Below are 21,101 nucleotides of genomic sequence, written 5' to 3'. Positions count from 1 at the left end.
ACTTCGTTACCCTACACTCCGTCCCCTCCTCCAGATCATCTATATAAATGGTAAACAGTTGCGGCCCGAGTACCGATCCCTGCGGCACGCCACTAGTTACCTTCCTCCAACCGGAAAAACACCCATTTATTCCGACTCTTTGCTTCCTGTCGGATAGCCAGTCCCCAATCCACTTTAACACACTACCCCCAACTCCGTGTGCCCTAATCTTCTTCAGCAGCCTTTTATGGGGCACATTATGGCGTGCCAAGTACTCATCCAGGTACTTTTGAAAGGATGCGAGGCATCCTGCATCCATCACCCTTCCAGACCGTCACCACCCTCTGAGTAAAAAGGTTTTTCCTAAACCTCCCACCCCTCACTTTTAACCTGTGTCCCTCGTAACTGACCCTTCAACTAAGAGGAACAGCTGCTCCCTATCCACCCTGTCCATGCCCCTCATAATCTTGAATGCCTCAATCAGATCGCCCCTCAGTCTCCTCTGTTCCAGCGAAAACAACCCAAGCCTATCCAACCTCTCTTCATAACTTAAATGTTCCATCCCAGGCAACATCCTCGTAAATCTCCTCTGCACTCCCTCCAGTGCGTTCATGTCCTTCCTATGTGGCGACCAGTACTCCAGCTGTAGCCTCACCAAAGTTCTATACAAGCCCATCATGACACTTTTGCTTTTGTAATCTATACCCCAATTGATAAAGGCAAGTGTGCCATATGCCTTTTTCACCACACTATTAACCTGTCTTTCCGACTTCAGAGATCTATGAACAAACATACCAAGGTCCCTTTGTTCTTCGGAACTTCCCAGTGTCAGACCTTTCATAGTATACTTCCTTTTCAAATTACTCCTTCCAAAATGCATCACCTTACACTTTTCAGGGTTAAATTCCATCTGCCATTTATCCGCCCATTTGATGATCACACCTATATTTGGTGAGAACTTTGGTGAGACCACAGCAGGAGTACTGCATGGAGTTTTGGTCACAACATTATAGGAAGGATGTGATTCCACTGGAGAGGGTGCAGAGGAGATTCACCAGGATGTTGCCTGGGATGGAACATTTAAGTTATGAAGAGAGGTTGGATATGAGTTACATGGGTAAGATGGGTATAGAGGGATATGGACCAAATGCGGGCAATTGGGATTAGCTTAGGGTTTTTTTAAAAAAAAAAGACGGCATGGACAAGTTGGGCCGAAGGGCCTGTTTCCGTGCTGTAAACCTCTATGACTGGGCTGTTTTTGTTGGAGCAGAAGACAGAGTGACCTGATCAAAGTGTACAAAATTATGAGGGGCATGGACAGGGAGAATAGGGAACAGTTGGTCCTCTTAATTGAAGGGTCAGTCATGAGGGGACACAAATTCAAAGTGAGGGACATGGGGTTTAGATGGGATATGAGGAAAAGCGTTTTTACCCAGAGGGTGGTGACAGTCTGGAATGTGCTGCCTGGGAGAGTGGTGGAGGCAGGTTGCCTCACCTACTTTAAAAAGTACCTGGATGAGCACTTGGCATGTCATAACATTCAATGTAAATGAGATTAGGTAGGTTGGTCAGGTGTTTCTTGCGTGTCAGTGCAGATTCAATGAGCCGAAGGGCCTCTTCTGCACTGTGAGATTCTGATTCTGTGATTCTATGAACCCATGTTAATATGATACCACTTTTGTTTGTCTCTTGATGTATTGCGATTTAGCGATGGCATTATTGGTAGTATTTATGAAATGCAGAGATCAAAGTTAGAATTTGAGTAAAGCACCATATTGTAATCATATTGAATTGTGGAGTTGTGACGTACCAGAGTTCTTATAGTGAATTATGAACTCAATAAATCATGTAATCATACTGAAATTGAAAGATGATTTCCTGGAGTACTTGTGTAACATGAACTTGTTAAAGACCTGATTCTGTCTTTGTTACAATAACAAAACAGAACAGGAAAGCAGTTCCAAAAGAGGTCAGCTCATCAAATCTAATGTAAAGCTATTTATTTGCCAGGAAACTAGATGGAAAATTGAGCACGTACAAGGTCCAGCACACTAATCTCAGTATCAGATTTTCCAAAAAGCATTCCCACACAGCAACACTCCCACTGGACACAGCTCGGCCCTTAGTTTGTTTAAGTATGAAATTTTTGTAGGAACAATGGAGAATGATTAGAACAAACAGCCAGTTTACAAAAGTGATTGCACCTCAACACAACCATGCAAGTTAGATATATGGGCCGGAATTTTATAGTCCCGCCTGCCACAGGAATTGGAGCGGGGGATGAGACGGACCACGGAAAGGTCCATTGACCTCGGACAGGATTTTATGGCTTTGGCATGAGCGAAGCCGTAAAATCCCACCCATGGGGTTTCAGATGTAAAACATTCATCAAACTTGAAGCGTTTCTAAATTAATATGGTGACAAGAAAGGTCTGTGTCACAACCCAAATCTTTCTTCCTCTTCTGCACATGCTACCCAAATGAAAGCAGGGCAAGTGCTAAAGGAGTTAAGTTCTTTATTTTAACAGCAGGAATCCGAGAAGTCATATCCATGTTTTATTTTGTGACAGTCTATTTGCTTATTTAAAGGTAGTCCACTCTCTGTAGCATTGCTTGTAATTAGAGGAAATTATCTTGCTTTTTGTAACAGGCTCCAAGAGTTCAGTTTTGTGAACTATAATAACCACAGTGTAATCCCCGGAGAATGGGAGGGTTCCCGGTGTTATCCATTTATTTCACTGGACAGGAGTCGTGACAGTGCCACCCACTGATTTCAATGGACTGGGGGGCATGCCATCACCACCAGTGATTTCAATGGACTGGGGATGAGAAAGCATGATCAATTTATTTCACTCGACTCTGGGTGTGACAGCAACACCCACTGATTTCATTGGGTAAGAGTGAGGCAATTGAATATTGCCCATTGATATCGATGCAAAGAAAGGGCGATATTAGTCGATTGGGGTATGACAGCATCAACCACTGATATAAGTGAAAAGGGAATATGACAGCATTACCCACTGATATCATTGGATTGGGGTGCGGCAGTGTTACTTATTGGTCTCAAATGTCACAATCAAGTGGCAATTTCAAAGGTTCAAGGAATTTTAAAATACATATTCATGGACTCAAATTCCTTCTTTTAAACCTGTTATAGAACATAATTGAACTCCCTTTCTATTATAAATCCTGCACAAATGTCTCAAAATCATCTGGCATGCTGTTGATCAAACATGAAGTTCACATGGCTAGCATAGCAAATCAATCAATTTTGACACTGAAAATCGGCATATGGTCTCAACAGCAGCAGCTAAATTTACATTATGGCTGATTAAACAAAAAAAAATCTTGCTCACCTTATTTTCCAATGTTTTATTTACAATGATAGCCAATCTCAACAGTTCATCTGCATCTTGGAGGCACCTTGTTGGAAAATAAAAAGGCAAACCAGTTACACTCGCAACTGTCCACTGAATCCCTACAATGCAGAAAGGAGCCATTTGGCTCAAGTCTGCACCAACTCTCCAAACAGCACGTAACCCAGGCCAACCAAACCTATACATCTTCGGACACCAAGGGGCAAATTAGCATGGCCAATCCACCTAGCCTGCACATCTTTGGGCTATGGGAGGAAAGTGGAGCACCCAGAGCAAACCCATGTTGACACAGGGAGAACGTGCAAACTCCACAGAGACACATGCAAACTCCACACAGACAGTCACCCAAAGCCAAAATTGAACCCGGGTCCCTGGCGCTGTGAGGCAGCAGTGCTAACCACTGTGCCACCATGCTGCCCATCAGTGTCTAGGTACATCATTACAAAGCAAAACAATTTATAGTGATTACAGTCAGCATGCATCACTTGTGCAAAACAAACTAATTTGCTATCACACCCCCAACCTACACCCATCAAGCTTCTCGCTGAGATATGCTCCCTCGAGATTTTGTTTGCGTGTCATCACACATTGGTGGATTTCACCTTGAGAAGGGTCATCTTGTTGGGGCTTCCCCCAATGCGCACAGGGCACTCCACAAAGGGCATAGCTTCCACCCACCTTCCTGGCTTTTTTTAGGTCTGCCCACAACATGCATGGGTAGCATATTAGCTGGGTCAACTGGCTTGGTAATAAGTTCAATTGACCATTAATTATTTATTTAAAAATGCCAGCAGGGTGTTCCCACCTACCATACTGAGAGGGAAGAGCTCTGGGGTGGGTGGGAAGGTGTGGTGGGCTTGCCATCCCTTGTATTTAACTTGTCCCTCCTGCTGAAAACATCCCTGGTTTAGAGGCCATAATACTCAGCCCAAAGTTAGCCCTGACCAGATCTTATGTCGACTAAACTTTATTCTGGTTGTACAAATGGCAAAAAACAAGAGGTTTGTAAAACTGTACACATAATAGTCACAGTAAGAAGTTTAACAACACCAGGTTAAAGTCCAACAGGTTTATTTGGTAGCAAAAGCCACACAAGCTTTCGGAGCTTCAAGCCCCTTCTTCAGGTGAGTGGGAATTCTGTTCACAAACAGGGCATATAAAGACACAGACTCAATTTACATGAATAATGGTTGGAATGCGAATACTTACAGCTAATCAAGTCTTTAAGATAGAAAGAACGTGAGTGGAGAGAGCATCAAGACAGGCTAAAAAGATGTGTATTGTCTCCAGACAAGACAGCCAGTGAAACTTTGCAGGTCCAGGCAAGCTGTGGGGGTACAAATAGTGTGACATGAACCCAATATCCCGGTTGAGGCCGCCCTCGCATGTGCGGAACTTGGCTATCAGTTTCTGCTCAGCGACTCTGCGCTGTCGTGTGTCGTGAAGGCCGCCTTGGAGAACGCTTACCCGAATATCAGAGGCCGAATGCCCGTGACCGCTGAAGTGCTCCCCAACAGGAAGAGAACAGTCTTGCCTGGTGATTGTCGAGCGGTGTTCATTCATCTGTTGTCGCAGCGTCTGCATAGTCTCCCCAATGTACCATGCCTTGGGACATCCTTTCCTGCAGCGTATCAGGTAGACAACGTTGGCCGAGTTGCAAGAGTATGTACCATGTACCTGGTGGATGGTGTTCTCACGTGAGATGATGGCATCTGTGTCGATGATCCGGCACGTCTTGCAGAGGTTGCTGTGGCAGGGTTGTGTGGTGTCGTGGTCACTGTTCTCCTGAAGGCTGGGTAGTTTGCTGCGGACAATGGTCTGTTTGAGGTTATGCGGTTGTTTGAAGGCAAGAAGTGGGGGTGTGGGGATGGCCTTGGCGAGATGTTCGTCTTCATCAATGACATGTTGAAGGCTCCAGAGGAGATGCCGTAGCTTCTCCGCTCCGGGGAAGTATTGGACGACGAAGGGTACTCTGTCCACTGTGTCCCGTGTTTGTCTTCTGAGGAGGTCAGTGCGGTTTTTCGCTGTGGCGCATTGGAACTGTTGATCAATGAGTCGAGCGCTATAACCTGTTCTTATGAGGGCATTTTTCAGCGTCTGGAGGTGTCTGTTGCGATCCTCCTCATCCGAGCAGATCCTGTGTATACGGAGGGCTTGTCCGTAGGGGATGGCTTCTTTAACGTGTTTAGGGTGGAAGCTGGAGAAGTGGAGCATCGTGAGGTTATCCGTGGGCTTGCGGTACAGTGAGGTGCTGAGGTGACCGTCCTTAGTGGAGATGGATGTGTCCAAGAATGCAACCGATTCCGGAGAGTAGTCCATGGTGAGTCTGATGTGGGATGGAACTTGTTGATGTCATCATAGAGTTGTTTCAGTGATTGTTCACCATGAGTCCAAAGGAAGAAAATGTCATCGATGTATCTAGTGTATAGCATCGGTTAAAGGTCCCGTGCGGTGAAGAAGTCTTGTTCGAACCTGTGCATGAAGATGTTGGCATATTGAGGTGCGAATCTGGTCCCCATGGCTGTTCCGTGTGTCTGGATGAAGAACTGGTTGTTGAAGGTGAAGATATTGTGGTCCAGGATGAAGCGGATGAGATGTAAAATTGCATCTGGAAACTGGCAGTTGTTGGCGCTGAGCACTGAGGCCGTTGCAGCAATGCCATCGTCATGGGGGATGCTGGTGTAGAGTGCCGAGACATCCATTGTGACGAGGAGTGCTCCTGGTTCAACTGCTCCATGTGTGCTGAGTTTCTGTAGGAAGTCCGTAGTGTCGCGACAAAAGCTGGGGATTCTTTGTACAATGGGTTTCAGGATGCCCTCGACATAGCCAGACAGGTTCTCGCACAGGGTCCCATTGCCCGATACAATGGGACGGCCGGGTGTGTTTGCCTTGTGTATCTTCGGGAGGCAGTAGAGATCTCCAACGCGGGGAGTACGTGGGATGAGAGCACGGAGGGTGCTCTGAAGGTCCGGATCAAAGGTCTTGATCAGAGTGTTGAGTTGACGGGTGTGTTCTTTGGTCGGATCTGCAGGTAACTGTCTGTAGTGTTCCTCGTTGTTGAGTTGTCGGTACACTTCTTTGCAGTAATCCGTTCTGTTCAATATGACGATGGCCCCTCCTTGGTCTGCTGGTTTGATGACAATGTTGCGGTTGGTCTTGAGAGCGTGGATGGCGTTGCGTTGTGCTTGGGTGATGTTCGGGGCTGTCTTGTGATTGCGGCTGATGAATTTGGTGTTGACGCACCTCCTGACGGCTTGGGCATACATGTCAAGTCGAGGGCAGCGGCCTTCCGGAGGAGTCCAATTCGACTCTTTCCTCTTCGGATGCACTACGGATCTCTCTGTCGGCTGTTCCGGTTCATTGGCTGTCTCATTGTGTTCGCTGTTGGCCTCTTGGGGTTTGTGGAAGAACTACCTCAGCCTCATTCGCCTGATGAATTCCTCTGTGTCTGCTGCGAAACTGGGGCAAAAATTAAGCCCTCGGCTGAGAACTTCGATTTCATCTGGTTGAAGTGTGCAGTCGGACAAGTTGACAATGGACTTCCCTGCAGAGGTACTGTTTTCTACTGTGGTACCGGGGGAGGCTTGGTTGCTGCTGGTGGTGATGCCGAGTTTCTCAAGTTTCCCGTTCTTGGTGTGCATGTAGATGGTGTAGTTCCTTTGTCTCGTCTGCTTGGCAGAGTTTCGCAGCTGGTCTGCATCCTGAGCGCAAGTTGAGAATCTGGACTCTATCTTGGTTTCCAGGCTGCGGCGTTTGCTGTAGAGTTGGTGTATGAAGTGGTTGAGGAGTGTGAGAGAGGTGCGACGGCAAAGTCTCTCAGCGTAGTCTGTGTTATAGGTTGACCTGAGTGGGTTCGTGATCCGTAGTCCTTTCGGTATCTTGTCATAATAGTCACCCAGATAATGGCACATATCCATTGATCTTTGACGCTGTAACTCTATGCAGATACATGAATACATTGGACGGTCTAAAATACAACCTGCTTTGTTATTTGCAAAAGGTTAAAATCTGCAAAGGGTTAATATGGAGAGAGTAAGAATATTGCACTGAATCTTGCTTGGGCTACTCTGGACCAGAGAAGGTATGATACACTAAATTGGGCAATGTCCATTAGCACAATATCGCAGCCACAATAGGCAGAATGATACAACACTAGTGATAATCATTTGGTCCATCTTACCTCCACTAGCTCTTTGAAAGAGCTATTCAATTCACCTACTCCCTTATTCTTTCCCCTTAACCATGCAAACTTTTACTTTTCAATTATCAAGTTCTCATGGGCAATTAGGGATGGAAAACAAATACTGGCCTTGCCAGATTTGCTCACAACCCATGTAAGAATTCCCTTTTAAAAGTTACTATTGAATCCACTTCTACCATCCTTTCTGACAGTGTATTCCAGATCATAATAACGTGTTGTGTAAAAAGTAATTTCCACGCCCCTCTGGTTCTTTCGTTCATTATCTTAAGTGTCCTCTGATCATCAATGCACTTGTTTCTCTCTACCTCATCCATCAAATCCTCACAATATTTTGAATATTTCTGTTAAACTTCTCCTGAACTTTCTCTTCTCCAAGGAGAATTTCAGTTTCTCAGTCTCTCCATGCAAGTTTTCTCCTCGTCCTCGATATCATTCTGACAAATCAACTCTACAATCTCTATAAGACCATTCTATCCAAAACTGGATAGAATGCTCCAACTGACACTTAACCAATAATCTAACAGGGTTTTAGCAACACTTGCTCTTTCTTTTACACTATACCTCTATTTATAAAGCCAAAGCTCCCATATACATTTGTAATAGCTTCATCAACTTGTCCTACCACCTTCAAAGATTTGTGCATGCAAACTCAGGCCCCTCCGTTCCTGCATAAACTTTAAAATTATCTCATTTAGTTTACATTGTCTCTTATTCTTTTGAACAAATTACATCACTGAGGAAACAGGCATGGAGTCTACGGAAATAGGGCAAACAGGTAGGGAGGTCATGGAACCTTTACAGATTCAAGGGGAGGAGGTGCTCGCTGTCCTGAGGCAAATCAGAGTGGATAAATCCCCAGGACCGGACAGGGTATTCCCACGGACCTTGAGGGAAGCTAGTGTTGAACTTGCAGGGGCCCTGGCAGACATATTTAAAATGTCAGTATTCACGGGGGAGGTGCCGGATGATTGGAGGGTGGCTCATGTTGTTCCGTTGTTTAAAAAAGGTTCCAAAAGAAATCCGGGAAATTATAGGCCAGTAGGTTTGACGTCGGTGGTGGGCAAGTTATTGGAAGGTGTGATAAGGGATAGGATCTACAAATATTTGGATAGACAGGGACTTATTAGGGAGAGTCAACATGGCTTTGTGCGTGGTAGGTCATGTTTGACCAATCTATTAGAGTTTTTCGAGGAGGTTACCAGGAAAGTGGATGAAAGGAAGGTGGTGGATGTTATCTACCTGGATTTCGGCAAGGCCTTTGACAAGGTCCCTCATGGGAGGTTAGTTAGGAAGGTTCAGTCGCTAGGTATACATGGGGAGGTAGTAAATTGGATTAGACACTGGCTCAATGGAAGAACTGTGTCGATAATGGAAGAAGCCAGAGAGTGGTTGTGGAGGATTGCTTCTCTGAGTGGAGGCCTGTGACTAGTGGTGTGCCGCAGGGATCGGTGTTGGGTCCATTGTTGTTTGTCATCTATATCAATGATCTGGATGATAATGTGGTAAATTGGATCAGCAAGTTTACTGATGATACAAAGATTGGAGGTGTAGTGGACAGTGAGGAAGGTTTTCAAAGCTTGCAGAGGGATTTGGACCAACTAGAAAAATGGGCTGAAAAATGGCAAATGGAATTTAACGCAGACAAGGGTGAGATATTGCACATTGGAAGGACAAACCAAAGTAGAACGTACAGGGTAAATGGTAGGACTCTGAAGAGTGCAGTTGAACAGAGGGATCTGGGAATACAGGTACAGAATTCCCTAAAAGTGACGTCACAGGTGGATAGGGTCGTAAAGAGTGCCTTTGATACATTGGCCTTTATAAATCGGAGTATCGAGTATAAAAGTTGGAGTGTTATGGTAAGGTTATATAAGGCATTGGTGAGGCCGAATTTAGAGTATTGTGTACAGTTTTGGTCACCTAGTTACAGGAAGGATGTAAATAAGGTTGAAAGAGTGCAGAGAAGGTTCACAAGGATGTTGTCGGGACTTGAGAAGCTGAGTTACAAAGAGAGATTGAATAGGTTGGGACTTTATTCCCTGGAGCGTAGAAGAATGAGGGGAGATTTGATAGAGGTGTATAAGATTTTGATGGGTATAGATAGAGTGAATGCAAGCAGGCTTTTTCCGCTGAGGCTAGGGGAGAAAAAAACCAGAGGGCATGGGTTAAGGGTGAAAGGAGAAAAGTTTAAAGGGAATATTAGGGGAGGCTTCTTCACGCAGAGAGTGGCGGGAGTGTGGAATGAGCTGCCGGATAAAGATTTAACATTTAAGAAAAACTTGGACGGGTTCATGGATGAGAGGGGTGTGGAGGGATATGGTCCAAGTGCAGGTCAGTGGGACTAGGCAAAAAATGGTTCGGCACAGACAAGAAGGGCCAAAAGGCCTGTTTCTGAGCTGTAATTTTCTATGGTTCTATCACTTCACATCTTTTTGCATCAAATTTCGCTTGCAATGTGTCTGCTATTTCACCAGTCTGTCCATGTCCTCCTGAAGCCACTGTTTTCCTCACTACTTATTGCATTTCCAGATTTTAAAAAATCTATTAAAAAAAAGTATATTTAAAAGAAAAAGGGCAATGGTCCTAATATTGACAGTTGGTGACTTTCCTTTGGTCTGAAAATCATTCATTCACCACTATTCTGTTTTCTCTCAGCCAATTTTGTATCCATGCTGCATCGACTCTTTTAATTCATAACTTCAATTTTGCAAACCAGTCTATTAAGTGGGACTTTTATCAAAATTCTTTTCAAAATCCAGACGCACAATACCTTCAATACCCTCTTAAATGAATTAAAAGTGTCCTTTAACTTAGTCTCCGAGACCCACAGGTGAAACACACATTTTATTAAATAAATTGTAATAATCAACATCCACAAGCATATAATTAAACCTCAGTCAGAACATTCAGCAGTCATGAAATAAGCAAACATGAACCAGTGGAGCAATAACTTCTAAGTACTATATCAATAACCATGCCAAAATTTGGTATTTTACAAATTTACTGGATTTGGTATTGCGGTGCTAAATGACAGAAGCATGCCATTACTGGAAAGCCCTTTTCATTTGTCCTCTAAGATGTCTAGTCATACATAATGAACACAATACTCTTATTTCCTGGTCACATTTTTGATATAGTTAGACTATTCTATCTTTAACGAGGCAACACAATACATTACTCACCCTATGTTTGGCAGACGTCTGTATTGCTCTTGAAATTGATCCAAAGCCAGCAAGGCTGTATGAAGCTGCAGGGGTGCCTGTTTTTTTTAAAATAATAAATAATTAAAGTTTAATTTGTGTACTGCAAGAGAAAGTTTTGGGTGAAATTGGTTTACATTAAATACAAGAAGACTAATACAAACCATCTACTTTTCTACAGTTTGGATTGAATATGATCACTCAATTGTACAGTTATTGCAAAACACATCCTACAACCATGACTGACTGAATACCAGCTGCAACATATTGCCTGCAAGGGAAAATATTTGAAATTTCTGAAACAAAAGAGACACATCACTTTTTACCATGTACTCATCAGGACACAGACAAGAATGATAAATTTCAAACAATTGCAATAATTTATACCACAGGAGAAAACGGGTGCTGTATAGAACAAAGAACAAAGAAAATTACAGCACAGGAACAGGCCCTTCAGCCCTCCAGGCCTGCTCCGACCATGCTGCCTGACTTAACTAAAACCCCCTACGCTTCCGGGGACCATATCCCTCTATTCCCATCTCATTCATGTACTTGTCAAGATGCCCCTTAAAAGTCACTACCGTATCCGCTTCCATTACCTCCCCCAGCAACGAATTCCAGGCACCCACCACTCTGTGTAAAAAATCTGCCTCGTACATCTCTTTTAAAACTTGCCCCTCGCACCTTAAACCTATGCCCCCTAGTAATTGACTCGTCCACCTTGGGAAAAAGCTTCTGACTATCCACTCTCTCCATGCCTCTCATAATCATGTAGACTTCTATCAGGTCTCCTCTCAACCTCCGTCGCTCCAGTGAGAACAAACCAAGTTTCTCCAATCTTTCCTCATAGCTAATGCCCTCCATACCAAGCAACATCCTGGTAAATCTTTTCTGTACCCTCTCCAAAGTCTCCACATCCTTCTGGTAGTGTGGCGACCAGAATTGAACACTATATTCCAAGTGCGGCCTCACTAAGGTTCTATAAAGCGTCAACATGACTTGCCAATTTTTAAACTCAATACTCCAGCCGATGAAGGCAAGCATGCCGTATCCCTTCTTGACTACCTTCTCCACCTGCATTGCCACTTTCAGTGACCTGTGTACCTGTACACCCAGATCCCTTTGCCTATCAATACTCTTAAGGGTTCTGCCATTTAGTGTATATTTCCTGTCTGTATTAGACCTTCCAAAATGCATTACTTCACATTTGTCCGGATTAAACTCCATCTGCCATCTCTCTGCCCAAGTCTCCAACTGATCTACATCTTGCTGTATCCTCTGATGGTCCTCATCGCTATCCGCAAATCCACCAACCTTTGTGTTGTCCACAAATGTACTAATCAATCCAGTTACATTTTCCTCCAAATCATTTATATCTATAACAAACAGCAACGGTCCCAGCACTGATCCCTGAGGAACACCACTTGTCACAGCCCTCCATTCAGAAACGCACCCTTCCACTGCTACCCTCTGTCTTCTTTGACCGAGTAAGAAGTTTAACAACACCAGGTTAAAGTCCAACAGGAATAAACCTGTTGGACTTTAACCTGGTGTTGTTAAACTTCTTACTGTGTTTACCCCAGTCCAACGCCGGCATCTCCACATCATGACTTCTTTGACCGAGCCAGCTTTGTATCCACCTTGCCAACTCACCTCTGATCCCATGCGACTTCACCTTCTGCATCAGTCTGCCATGAGGGACCTTGTCAAAGACCTTACTGAAGTCCATGTAGACAATATCCACTGCCCTACCCTCATCAATCATCTTCGTCACTTCCTCGAAAAACTCGATCAAGTTCGTGAGACACGGCCTCCCCTTCACAAAACCATGTTGCCTCTCACTAATACGTCCACTTATTTCCAAGTGGGAATAAATCTTGTCTCGAAGAATCCTCTCCAATAATTTCCGTACCACTGATGCTCACCGGCCTGTAATTACCTGGATTATTCTTGCTACCCTTCTTAATTTAATTTAAAGTAGCGTCAATTTAAAGTAGTGTCACTGATGATTTATTACTCCAGGCAGTGGCAACTGTTTGTGATTAGTAGGAACAATAGAGTGATGCTAAGGAGAAAGGACTTGAAATGATGGGGCAAGTGTTTTTTTGAATGACATTTAAGCATTCTGCCTGGGCTTGATTTTCCTTTAAAGCCCAATTTTCCACGTCAGAATTACATTTTCAAAATATTGAGATTATTTGTAAATTGTATCACAACCCATTTGCTGGATTAACTTTATTGCTCAAGACATTTTCTGATATCAATAACAAACGCAGGTTTGTGGAGGTTCAGATTCCATTTGCAAGCTGGATACCTAATTGTGCCATGTTCTCTAAATACTGGATTTGAACTATTCAAATTAATGCCTTCCTCAAATAAGTATGGAACACACATGTACCAAATTAAAAAAATTATATTCGCATTGTGTTTAAACATTTCCTTCAAACTCCACAGGGGCCATATTTTGCATGAATGAAATGTGGATTTAATCTTAAGTATCAGTCTGGACAGTACTGGCACTCTTGGCTGAGCCAGAAGGTCATGGGTTCAAACACCACTCAAGCTCCAGGGGCTTGATCACAAAATCAAGGGCAATGATGCACTAAAGGAGTATTGCATTATTGTGGCAGCTTTTGGATCAGATATTAATTCATCTCCCCTCAGAGTTCTCCCTCATTTCTTGGCCAATACTTAGCCTTCAAGCAATATCAATTAAACAAAATATCTTGGTTCTTATCTTTTTTGCTGTTTTTGGGAGCTTGCTGTGTGCAAATTTGCTGATGAGGCTTCAAAAAATTAATTAGTACTGAAGTATTTTGGCTTGCTCTGAGTGAGGAAGGTGCTTTACAAATGCAAGTTCTTTATTTCATAGATAAGAATGTTGCACATTCTTTGCATAATGGAGATAGACACTTTAAAAAAAAAACTGACATCAGCAAAGCAGAGTAACCTGTAGCGTGTTCGCTGATAATTTTGGACAAAATAAATTTGACTACTAGTTTAACAAATTAGATTACTTCAATGTTTACTCTTTTGCATAGGGGTAATACCTAGACTCAAAACATTCTGTTTGTAACTACATGCTTTGATGAAGAAAATGAATAGCTATCAAACCAGGTTTTTTAAAGACACATTTCACCATAGTGATATTTTCAGATGTACATTTCCAAAGACTGCCTGGAAATACAAACTCATGGATCAAGCCAAGAGTACCATATCAACATCAACCTCACAAAACGCAAGACAGAACAAAGACCCGAATTGATATTTCTTCATCCTTACCATTTATTTAGGGCAGCACGGTGACACAGTGGTTAGCACTGCTGACTCTCAGCGCCAAGGTCGGAGTCACTGTCTGTGTGGAGTTTGCACAATCTCCCCGTGTGTGTGGGTTTCCTACGGGTGCTCCGGTTTCCCCCCACAGTCCAAAGATGTGCAGGTTAGGTGGATTGCCCATGCTGAATTGCCCCTTAGTGTCAGTGGGGCTAGCTAGGGTAAATGCATGGGGTATGGGGATAGGGCCCGGGTGGGATTGTGGTTGGTGCAGACTCGATGGGCCGAATGGCCTCCTTCTGCACTGTAGGATTCTATGACTTCATAACACCAGTACCACGCTATTGATTTGAACCGACTGATCGTATTATTCTGGAAGTTGAACAGGACGCCACATCTGATGACCTGGCTGGCTGAAATTCTATTTCCTGACTAAGATACTGTGACAATACTGTGCCCTTTAACAATGTCAGATCATCCTTCTGTTTGTAGACTGCAGTATGATAGGCAGGCAGGGAAGGTACATGCAAACTTACTTTATGTTTCATATCTTATAATTCTTGCACATCATACATTGCGCTTGTGTGGTGGTTGCTTCACGTTCCTTGCTACTCTATTTTGACCAATAAAATTTGCTTTTATACAATGCAAGTCAAAATGATCTACTACAACAATACTAACATATTCATCACAACAGATTTGTATGTTTCTACTCTTTACCAAACTGATTTACAAAAGTATATCAGTTCTATTGGCTGATCACCATAAACAGAAGCTTTATTAATGGTTCATTCCTATTTCACAATGTTAGTGTTAGCGCAAAACTGAAATCATTTCGCATCATTAAGCCAGATATGAAGGCCCATATCAACTCTGAAGCAAAACAGTGAGACTACTTTCTCCAGGGAATTGCAGTACATCAGGTCTGTCTGTCACCTCTGTCTGACTGCACTGACATGCAACTGCAAAAGCCAAAATTGCTTTGCATCAATACCACAGTTACAGTGCGAATGTACACCCGATTGGTGTCCACTCGCAGACCTATCTTCACTTATATCGATGAACAGATGAGTATTAATTATTTTGAACAGTCAACAGTTGATTAATTTTACAAAACAAGTTAGACATAAAACAACTTCTCAAACAAAACTGATAAGCGAAGTGTCCTTAGCTGGATTAATATTTTAACCCTACTGTTAACAAATAGTAATTCATCTTTACTTGTAATGAAGATTAAAATAAAAACTAAACTGCAAATTAGACTTTTCAATAGCTACATTTTTTCTCACCAGCAAAAATCTCTGGTAAAACAATATCCACACTCGATCAGTCTGTATTGGCATCCTTAATGGTGCGTCACTGAGTTACATAGTTCCATTCATTATATTCACAGAGTGTTTCAGAAATACTGCCATGTCACTAGGTCATGTACAGGAAGGATTTGCAGAAGAAGATACTGTTTTTAATAAGGGGCTCAAGATCTGACCAGTGTGGTTCGCCAGGGGAATATAACTGGAGCTAGCTGCTTCATTCAACTCTTTCATTACTAGGTCCTAATTAAGTAATACTCGGAGTCTCTTGGCCCCACAAGCTTTTTGAAGTTATAAGGAACTTCCCTGCAAGCTATTTTCTCCTCAACCACAGAGCATGTGTGAATGTTCTAGCTTTGAAGTGAACATATCTGAACAAAGAACAGTACAGCACAGGAAACAGGCCCTTCGGCCCTTCAAGCCTGTGCCGCTCATTGGTCCAACTAGACCATTCATTTGTATCCCTCCATTCCCAGATTGCTCATGTGACTATCCAGGTAAGTCTTAAACGATGCCAGCGTGTCTGCCTCCACCACCCTACTTGGCAGCACATTCCAGGCCCCCACCACTCTCTGTGTAAAAAACGAACCTCTGATATCTGAGTTCTCCCTCGCCCCTCTCACCTTGAGCCCGTGACCCCTCGTGATCGTCACCTCCAACCTGGGAAAAAGCTTCCCACTGTTCACCCTATCTATACCCTTCATAATTTTGTACACCTCTATTAGGTCTCCCTTCATTCTCCGTCTTTCCAGGGAGAACAAGCCCAGTTTACCCAATCTCTCCTCATAGCTAAGACCCTCCATACCAGGCAACATCCTGGTAAACCTTCTCTGCACTCTCTCTAAAGCCTCCACGTCCTTCTGGTAGTGCGGCGACCAGAACTGGACGCAGTACTCCAAATGTGGCCGAACCAGCATTCTATACAGCTGCAAGTATACTATACAGTATACTATACAGCTGAAGTAATTAGGAAATTTTAAAACATACCTCTTTTTGCAATCTTCTACACTTATCACTCCTCTCATAATTTATGCTGGGGTATTGTTCCATTAGTGCCAACTAATTTCCCCAGGAGGACATTTTCACAAATAATCTTGAACAATGTATGGGTTCTTGCAGCAAGGGATCACTGAAGCACATGTTTGTCATGCAGGGGGTATAATCAATGAATGACAAACTGTATTAAAAACAAAGTACTGAAAAATTCAGCTGGTCTGGCAGCATCTGTGAAACAGATTTAATGCTGCAAGTCTAATATGACTCTTCTTCAGAACAAAAGAGAGGTAGAAATGTGATGGGGTTTGTACATTGCTCAAAAAGGGTGGAGGGTCGGATGGAATGAAAAGGAAGGCGAGAGATAGATGAGCAGACAGGGAAGATTAAACACCAAAGGGGTCATAGAACAAAGGAATGGTAATGGTAGTAAAGAAACAAAAACATCGGTTCAAAGTAGGTGTCAATAGCAGATTAAAGGTTAGTGCTGTCTGAGAGCAAAAACATGAAAGCAACACCTGCTCCTTTAACTCCTCTCTCCTTACTGTTCAAGGCTCCAAACACTCCAGATAGAGCAGCAATTTACTTGTACTTCTTTCAATTTAGTCAACTATATTCACTGCGTTTGCTTAAACTGAGCTGACCATTATTCTAACACCTACTCTGGATCCACTGCTTTGCTCCATTATGGCTACCATTACCACTCCTTGTGATTTTGTTCCGTGCTATCTTTGGTATTTAATCTGTCGCATCCTCTAACCAATCCCTGAGCTTTCCTTTTGTTCCACCTGAGCCCCCTTGCTTCAATTCAAAAGAACAGACATATCGGACTTGAAATTTGTTTGTCTTACCACAGATGCTGCCAGTGCTGAGATTTTCTGGCATTTTCTGTTTTTATTTCGGATCTCCAGCAGCTGCAGTACTTTTCCTTTTATTTTAGTGAATTTCTTTTTTATTTATTCGTGGCTGGCCAGCATTTATTGCCCATCCCTCGTTGCCCTTGACTAGGCCATTTCAGAGGCCAGTTGAGAGTCAACAACATTGGTGTGGAGTCACATGTAGGCCAGACCAGATAAGGACTGGCCATGGACCTTGAGGGAAGCTAGTGTTGAACTTGCAGGGGCCCTGGCAGACATATTTAAAATGTCAGTATTCACGGGGAAGGTGCCGGATGATTGGAGGGTGGCTCATGTTGTTCCGTTGTTTAAAAAAGGTTCCAAAAGAAATCCGGGAAATTATAGGCCAGTAAGTTTGACGTCGGTGGTGGGCAAGTTATTGGAAGGTGTGATAAGGGATAGGATCTACAAATATTTGGATAGACAGGGACTTATTAGGAAGTGTCAATATGGCTTTGTGTGGTAGGTCATGTTTGACCAGTCTATTAGAGTTTTCTGAGGAGGTTACCAGGAAAGTGGATGAAGGGAAGGCAGTGGATGTTGTCTACCTGGATTTCAGCAAGGCCTTTGACAAGGTCCCCCATGGGAGGTTAGTTAGGAAGGTTCAGTCGCTAGGTATACATGGGGAGGTAGTAAATTGGATTAGACACTGGCTCAATGGAAGAAGCCAGAGTGTGGTTGTGGAGGATTGCTTCTCTGAGTGGAGGCCTGTGACGAGTGGTGTGCCGCAGGGATCGGTGTTGGGTCCATTGTTGTTTGTCATCTATATCAATGATCTGGATGATAATGTGGTAATTTGGATCAGCAAATTTGCTGATGATACAAAGATTGGAGGTGTAGTGGACAGTGAGGAAGGTTTTCAAAGCTTGCAGAGGGATTTGGACCAACTAGAAAAATGGGCTGAAAAATGGCAAATGGAATTTAACGCAGACAAGGGTGAGATATTGCACTTTGGAAGGACAAACCAAAGTAGAACGTATAGGGTAAATGGTAGGACTCTGAAGAGTGTAGTTGAACAGAGGGATCTGGGAATACAGGTACAGAATTCCCTAAAAGTGACGTCACAGGTGGATAGGGTTGTAAAGAGTGCCTTTGGTACATTGGCCTTTATAAATCGGAGTATCGAGTATAAAAGTTGGAGTGTTATGGTAAGGTTATATAAGGCAATGGTGAGGCCGAATTTAAAGTATTGTGTACAGTTTTGGTCACCTAGTTACAGGAAGGATGTAAATAAGGTTGAAAGAGTGCAGAGAAGGTTCACAAAGATGTTGCCGGGACTTGAGAAACTGAGTTACAGAGAGAGATTGAATAGGTTGGGACTTTATTCCCTGGAGCGTAGAAGAATGAGGGGAGATTTGATAGAGGTGTATAAGATTTTGATGGGTATAGATAGAGTGAATGCAAGCAGGCTTTTTCCACTGAGGCTAGGGGAGAAAAAACCAGAGGGCATGGGTTAAGGGTGAAAGGAGAAAAGTTTAAAGGGAATATTAGGGGGGGCTTCTTCACGCAGAGAGTGGTGGGAGTGTGGAATGAGCTGCCGGATAAAGTGGTAAATTTTAACTTTTAACATTTAAGAAAAACTTGGACGGGTTCATGGATGAGAGGGGTGTGGAGGGATATGGTCCAAGTGCAGGTCAGTGGGACTAGGCAAAAAATGATTCGGCGCAGACAAGAAGGGCCAAAGGGCCTGTTTCTGAGCTGCAATTTTCTATGGTTCTATGGACAGCAGATGTCCTTCCCTAAAGGGCAATGGTGAACCAGATGGGTTTTTTTTTGACAATCAACAATGGTTTCATGGTCATCAGTAGATTCTTAATTCCAGATTTTTTTTATTGAATTCAAAGTTTTACCATCTGCCGTGACAGCCCAGATCCCCAGAACATTAGCTGAGTTTCTGGATTAATAGTCTAGCAATAATACCACTAAGCCGTCACCTCCCCAAGGTAAAGAAGTAGAGCTTCTTGACTCATTTCAAAAACCAAAACCATATTATTTTCTTCTCATGTTTCAGAAGCAGCTCTTACATAGAAACCCTACAGTGCAGAAAGAGGCCATTTGGCCCATCGAGTCTGCTCCGACCACAATCCCCCCTACCCCCTTATCCCCACATATTTACCCGCTAATCCCTCTAACCTACACATCTAAGGACACTAAGGGGCAATTTTAGCATGGCCAATCAACCTAACCGGCACATCTTTGGACTGTGGGAGGAAACCGAAGCACTCGGAGGAAACCCACGCAGACACGAGGAGAATGTGCAAACTCCACACAGACAGTGACCCAAGCCGGGAATCGAACCCAGGTCCCTGGAGCTCTGAAGCAGCAGTGCTAACCATTGTGCTACCGTGCCACCCTCTTAAAATTCACTGCCATGCACTCAAAGATGACTTTTAATTCGCTCCATGGCTTTTAGTTAAGTATCGACAACTAGTTAAGTCTCAAATGAAGAACAATATATTCTCATTGATCCTCATTTCCTGTCAAAAAATCCTAAATTCTATTCAACATTTAGTCTGACAGTGCCAGGAGATCAATTAGAGGTGTAACACGCTGACATGGACACACTTTACACTCTGAAGAATTTTCAAGTAGTGAAAAGTTAGATTTATAAAATATGACTTAGTAAGCAGCGCATAATTCCATTTATTGTTCACTTTCATCTTTTTCGTGAATTTAAAATAGATACTGCTAATCTCAACATGTTGGTGCTCAGAAAATAAGTACAATATTAAAAACTATGGCCGCGATTCTCCCTAATCAGAACAGTGTGCGCACACCAGTCGGAAGGGTTTCCTACTCATGCTGGCAGCATCTGTCAGGTGGGATTCATCCACCTGATGGGTGCAAATTCACACACCTTGAGAAGCCCACCGGCCAGCCTGGCTGTTCATAGATTGGGGTGCCCTTTTTAAAGGGCAACTCGATCTCTGTGCTTGGAGACAAAGAACAATACAGCACAGGAACAGGCCCTCCGGCCCTCCAAGCCCGCGTCGCTCCCTGGTCCAAACTAGACCATTCTTTTGTATCCCGCCATTCCCACTCCATTCATGTGGCTATCTAGATAAGTCTTAAACGTTCCCAGTGTGTCCGCCTCCACCACCTTGCCCGGCAGCGCATTCCAGGCCCCCACCACCCTCTGTGTAAAATACATCCTTCTGATATCCGTGTTAAACCTCCCCCCCTCACCTTGAACCTATGACCCCTCGTGAACGTCACCACCGATCTGGGAAAAAGCTTCCCACCATTCACCCTATCTATGCCTTTCATAATTTTATACACCTCTATTAGGTCACCCCTCATCCTCCGTCTTTCCAGGGAGAACAATCCCAGTTTACCCAATCTCTCCTCATAACTAAGCCCTTCCATACTAGGCAACATCCTGGTAAACCTCCTCTGCACTCTCTCTAAAGCCTCCATGTCCTTCTGGTAGTGCGGCGACCAGAACTGGACGCAGTATTCCAAATGCGGCCGAACAAACGTTCTATACATCTGCAACATCAGACCCCAACTTTTATACTCTATGCCCCGTCCTATAAAGGCAAGCATGCCATATGCCTTCTTCACTACCTTCTCCATCTGTGACAACACCTTCAAGGATCTGTGGACTTGCACACCCAGGTCCCTCTGCGTATCTACACCCTTTATGGTTCTACCATTTATCGTATAGCTCCCCCCACGTTAGTTCTATCAAAATGCATCACTTGGCATTTATCTGGATTGAACTCCATCTGCCATTTCTTTGCCCAAATTTCCAGCCTATCTATATCCTTCTGTAGCCTCTGACAATGCTCCTCACTATCTGCAAGTCCTGCCAATTTTGTGTCATCCGCAAACTTACTGATCACCCCAGTTACACCTTCTTCCAGATCGTT

At 43.6% G+C, this 21,101-nt stretch overlaps 1 protein-coding gene across 4 annotated transcripts in view; it reads right to left on the bottom strand.

The window, feature by feature from the left end:
- The window catches only part of uba6 (ubiquitin like modifier activating enzyme 6), a 258,666-nt gene that overhangs the window by 128,077 nt on the left and 109,488 nt on the right, over positions 1 to 21,101 (bottom strand). For all 4 annotated transcript variants that reach the window (XM_078214148.1, XM_078214151.1, XM_078214150.1 and 1 more), the window contains 2 exons: positions 10,740 to 10,816; positions 3,336 to 3,402 (listed from right to left, as the gene is read on the bottom strand). In XM_078214148.1, coding sequence (XP_078070274.1) covers positions 3,336 to 3,402; positions 10,740 to 10,816 — 144 coding nt within the window. The remainder of the gene's footprint in view (positions 1 to 3,335; positions 3,403 to 10,739; positions 10,817 to 21,101) is intronic.

The sequence above is a fragment of the Mustelus asterias genome, chromosome 6 (genome assembly GCF_964213995.1).
Source record: "Mustelus asterias chromosome 6, sMusAst1.hap1.1, whole genome shotgun sequence".
In the NCBI taxonomy this organism is placed as follows: Eukaryota; Metazoa; Chordata; class Chondrichthyes; order Carcharhiniformes; family Triakidae; genus Mustelus; species Mustelus asterias.
Note: the sequence above shows the minus strand (reverse complement) of the source record. Positions and strands in the feature narration are given on the sequence as shown.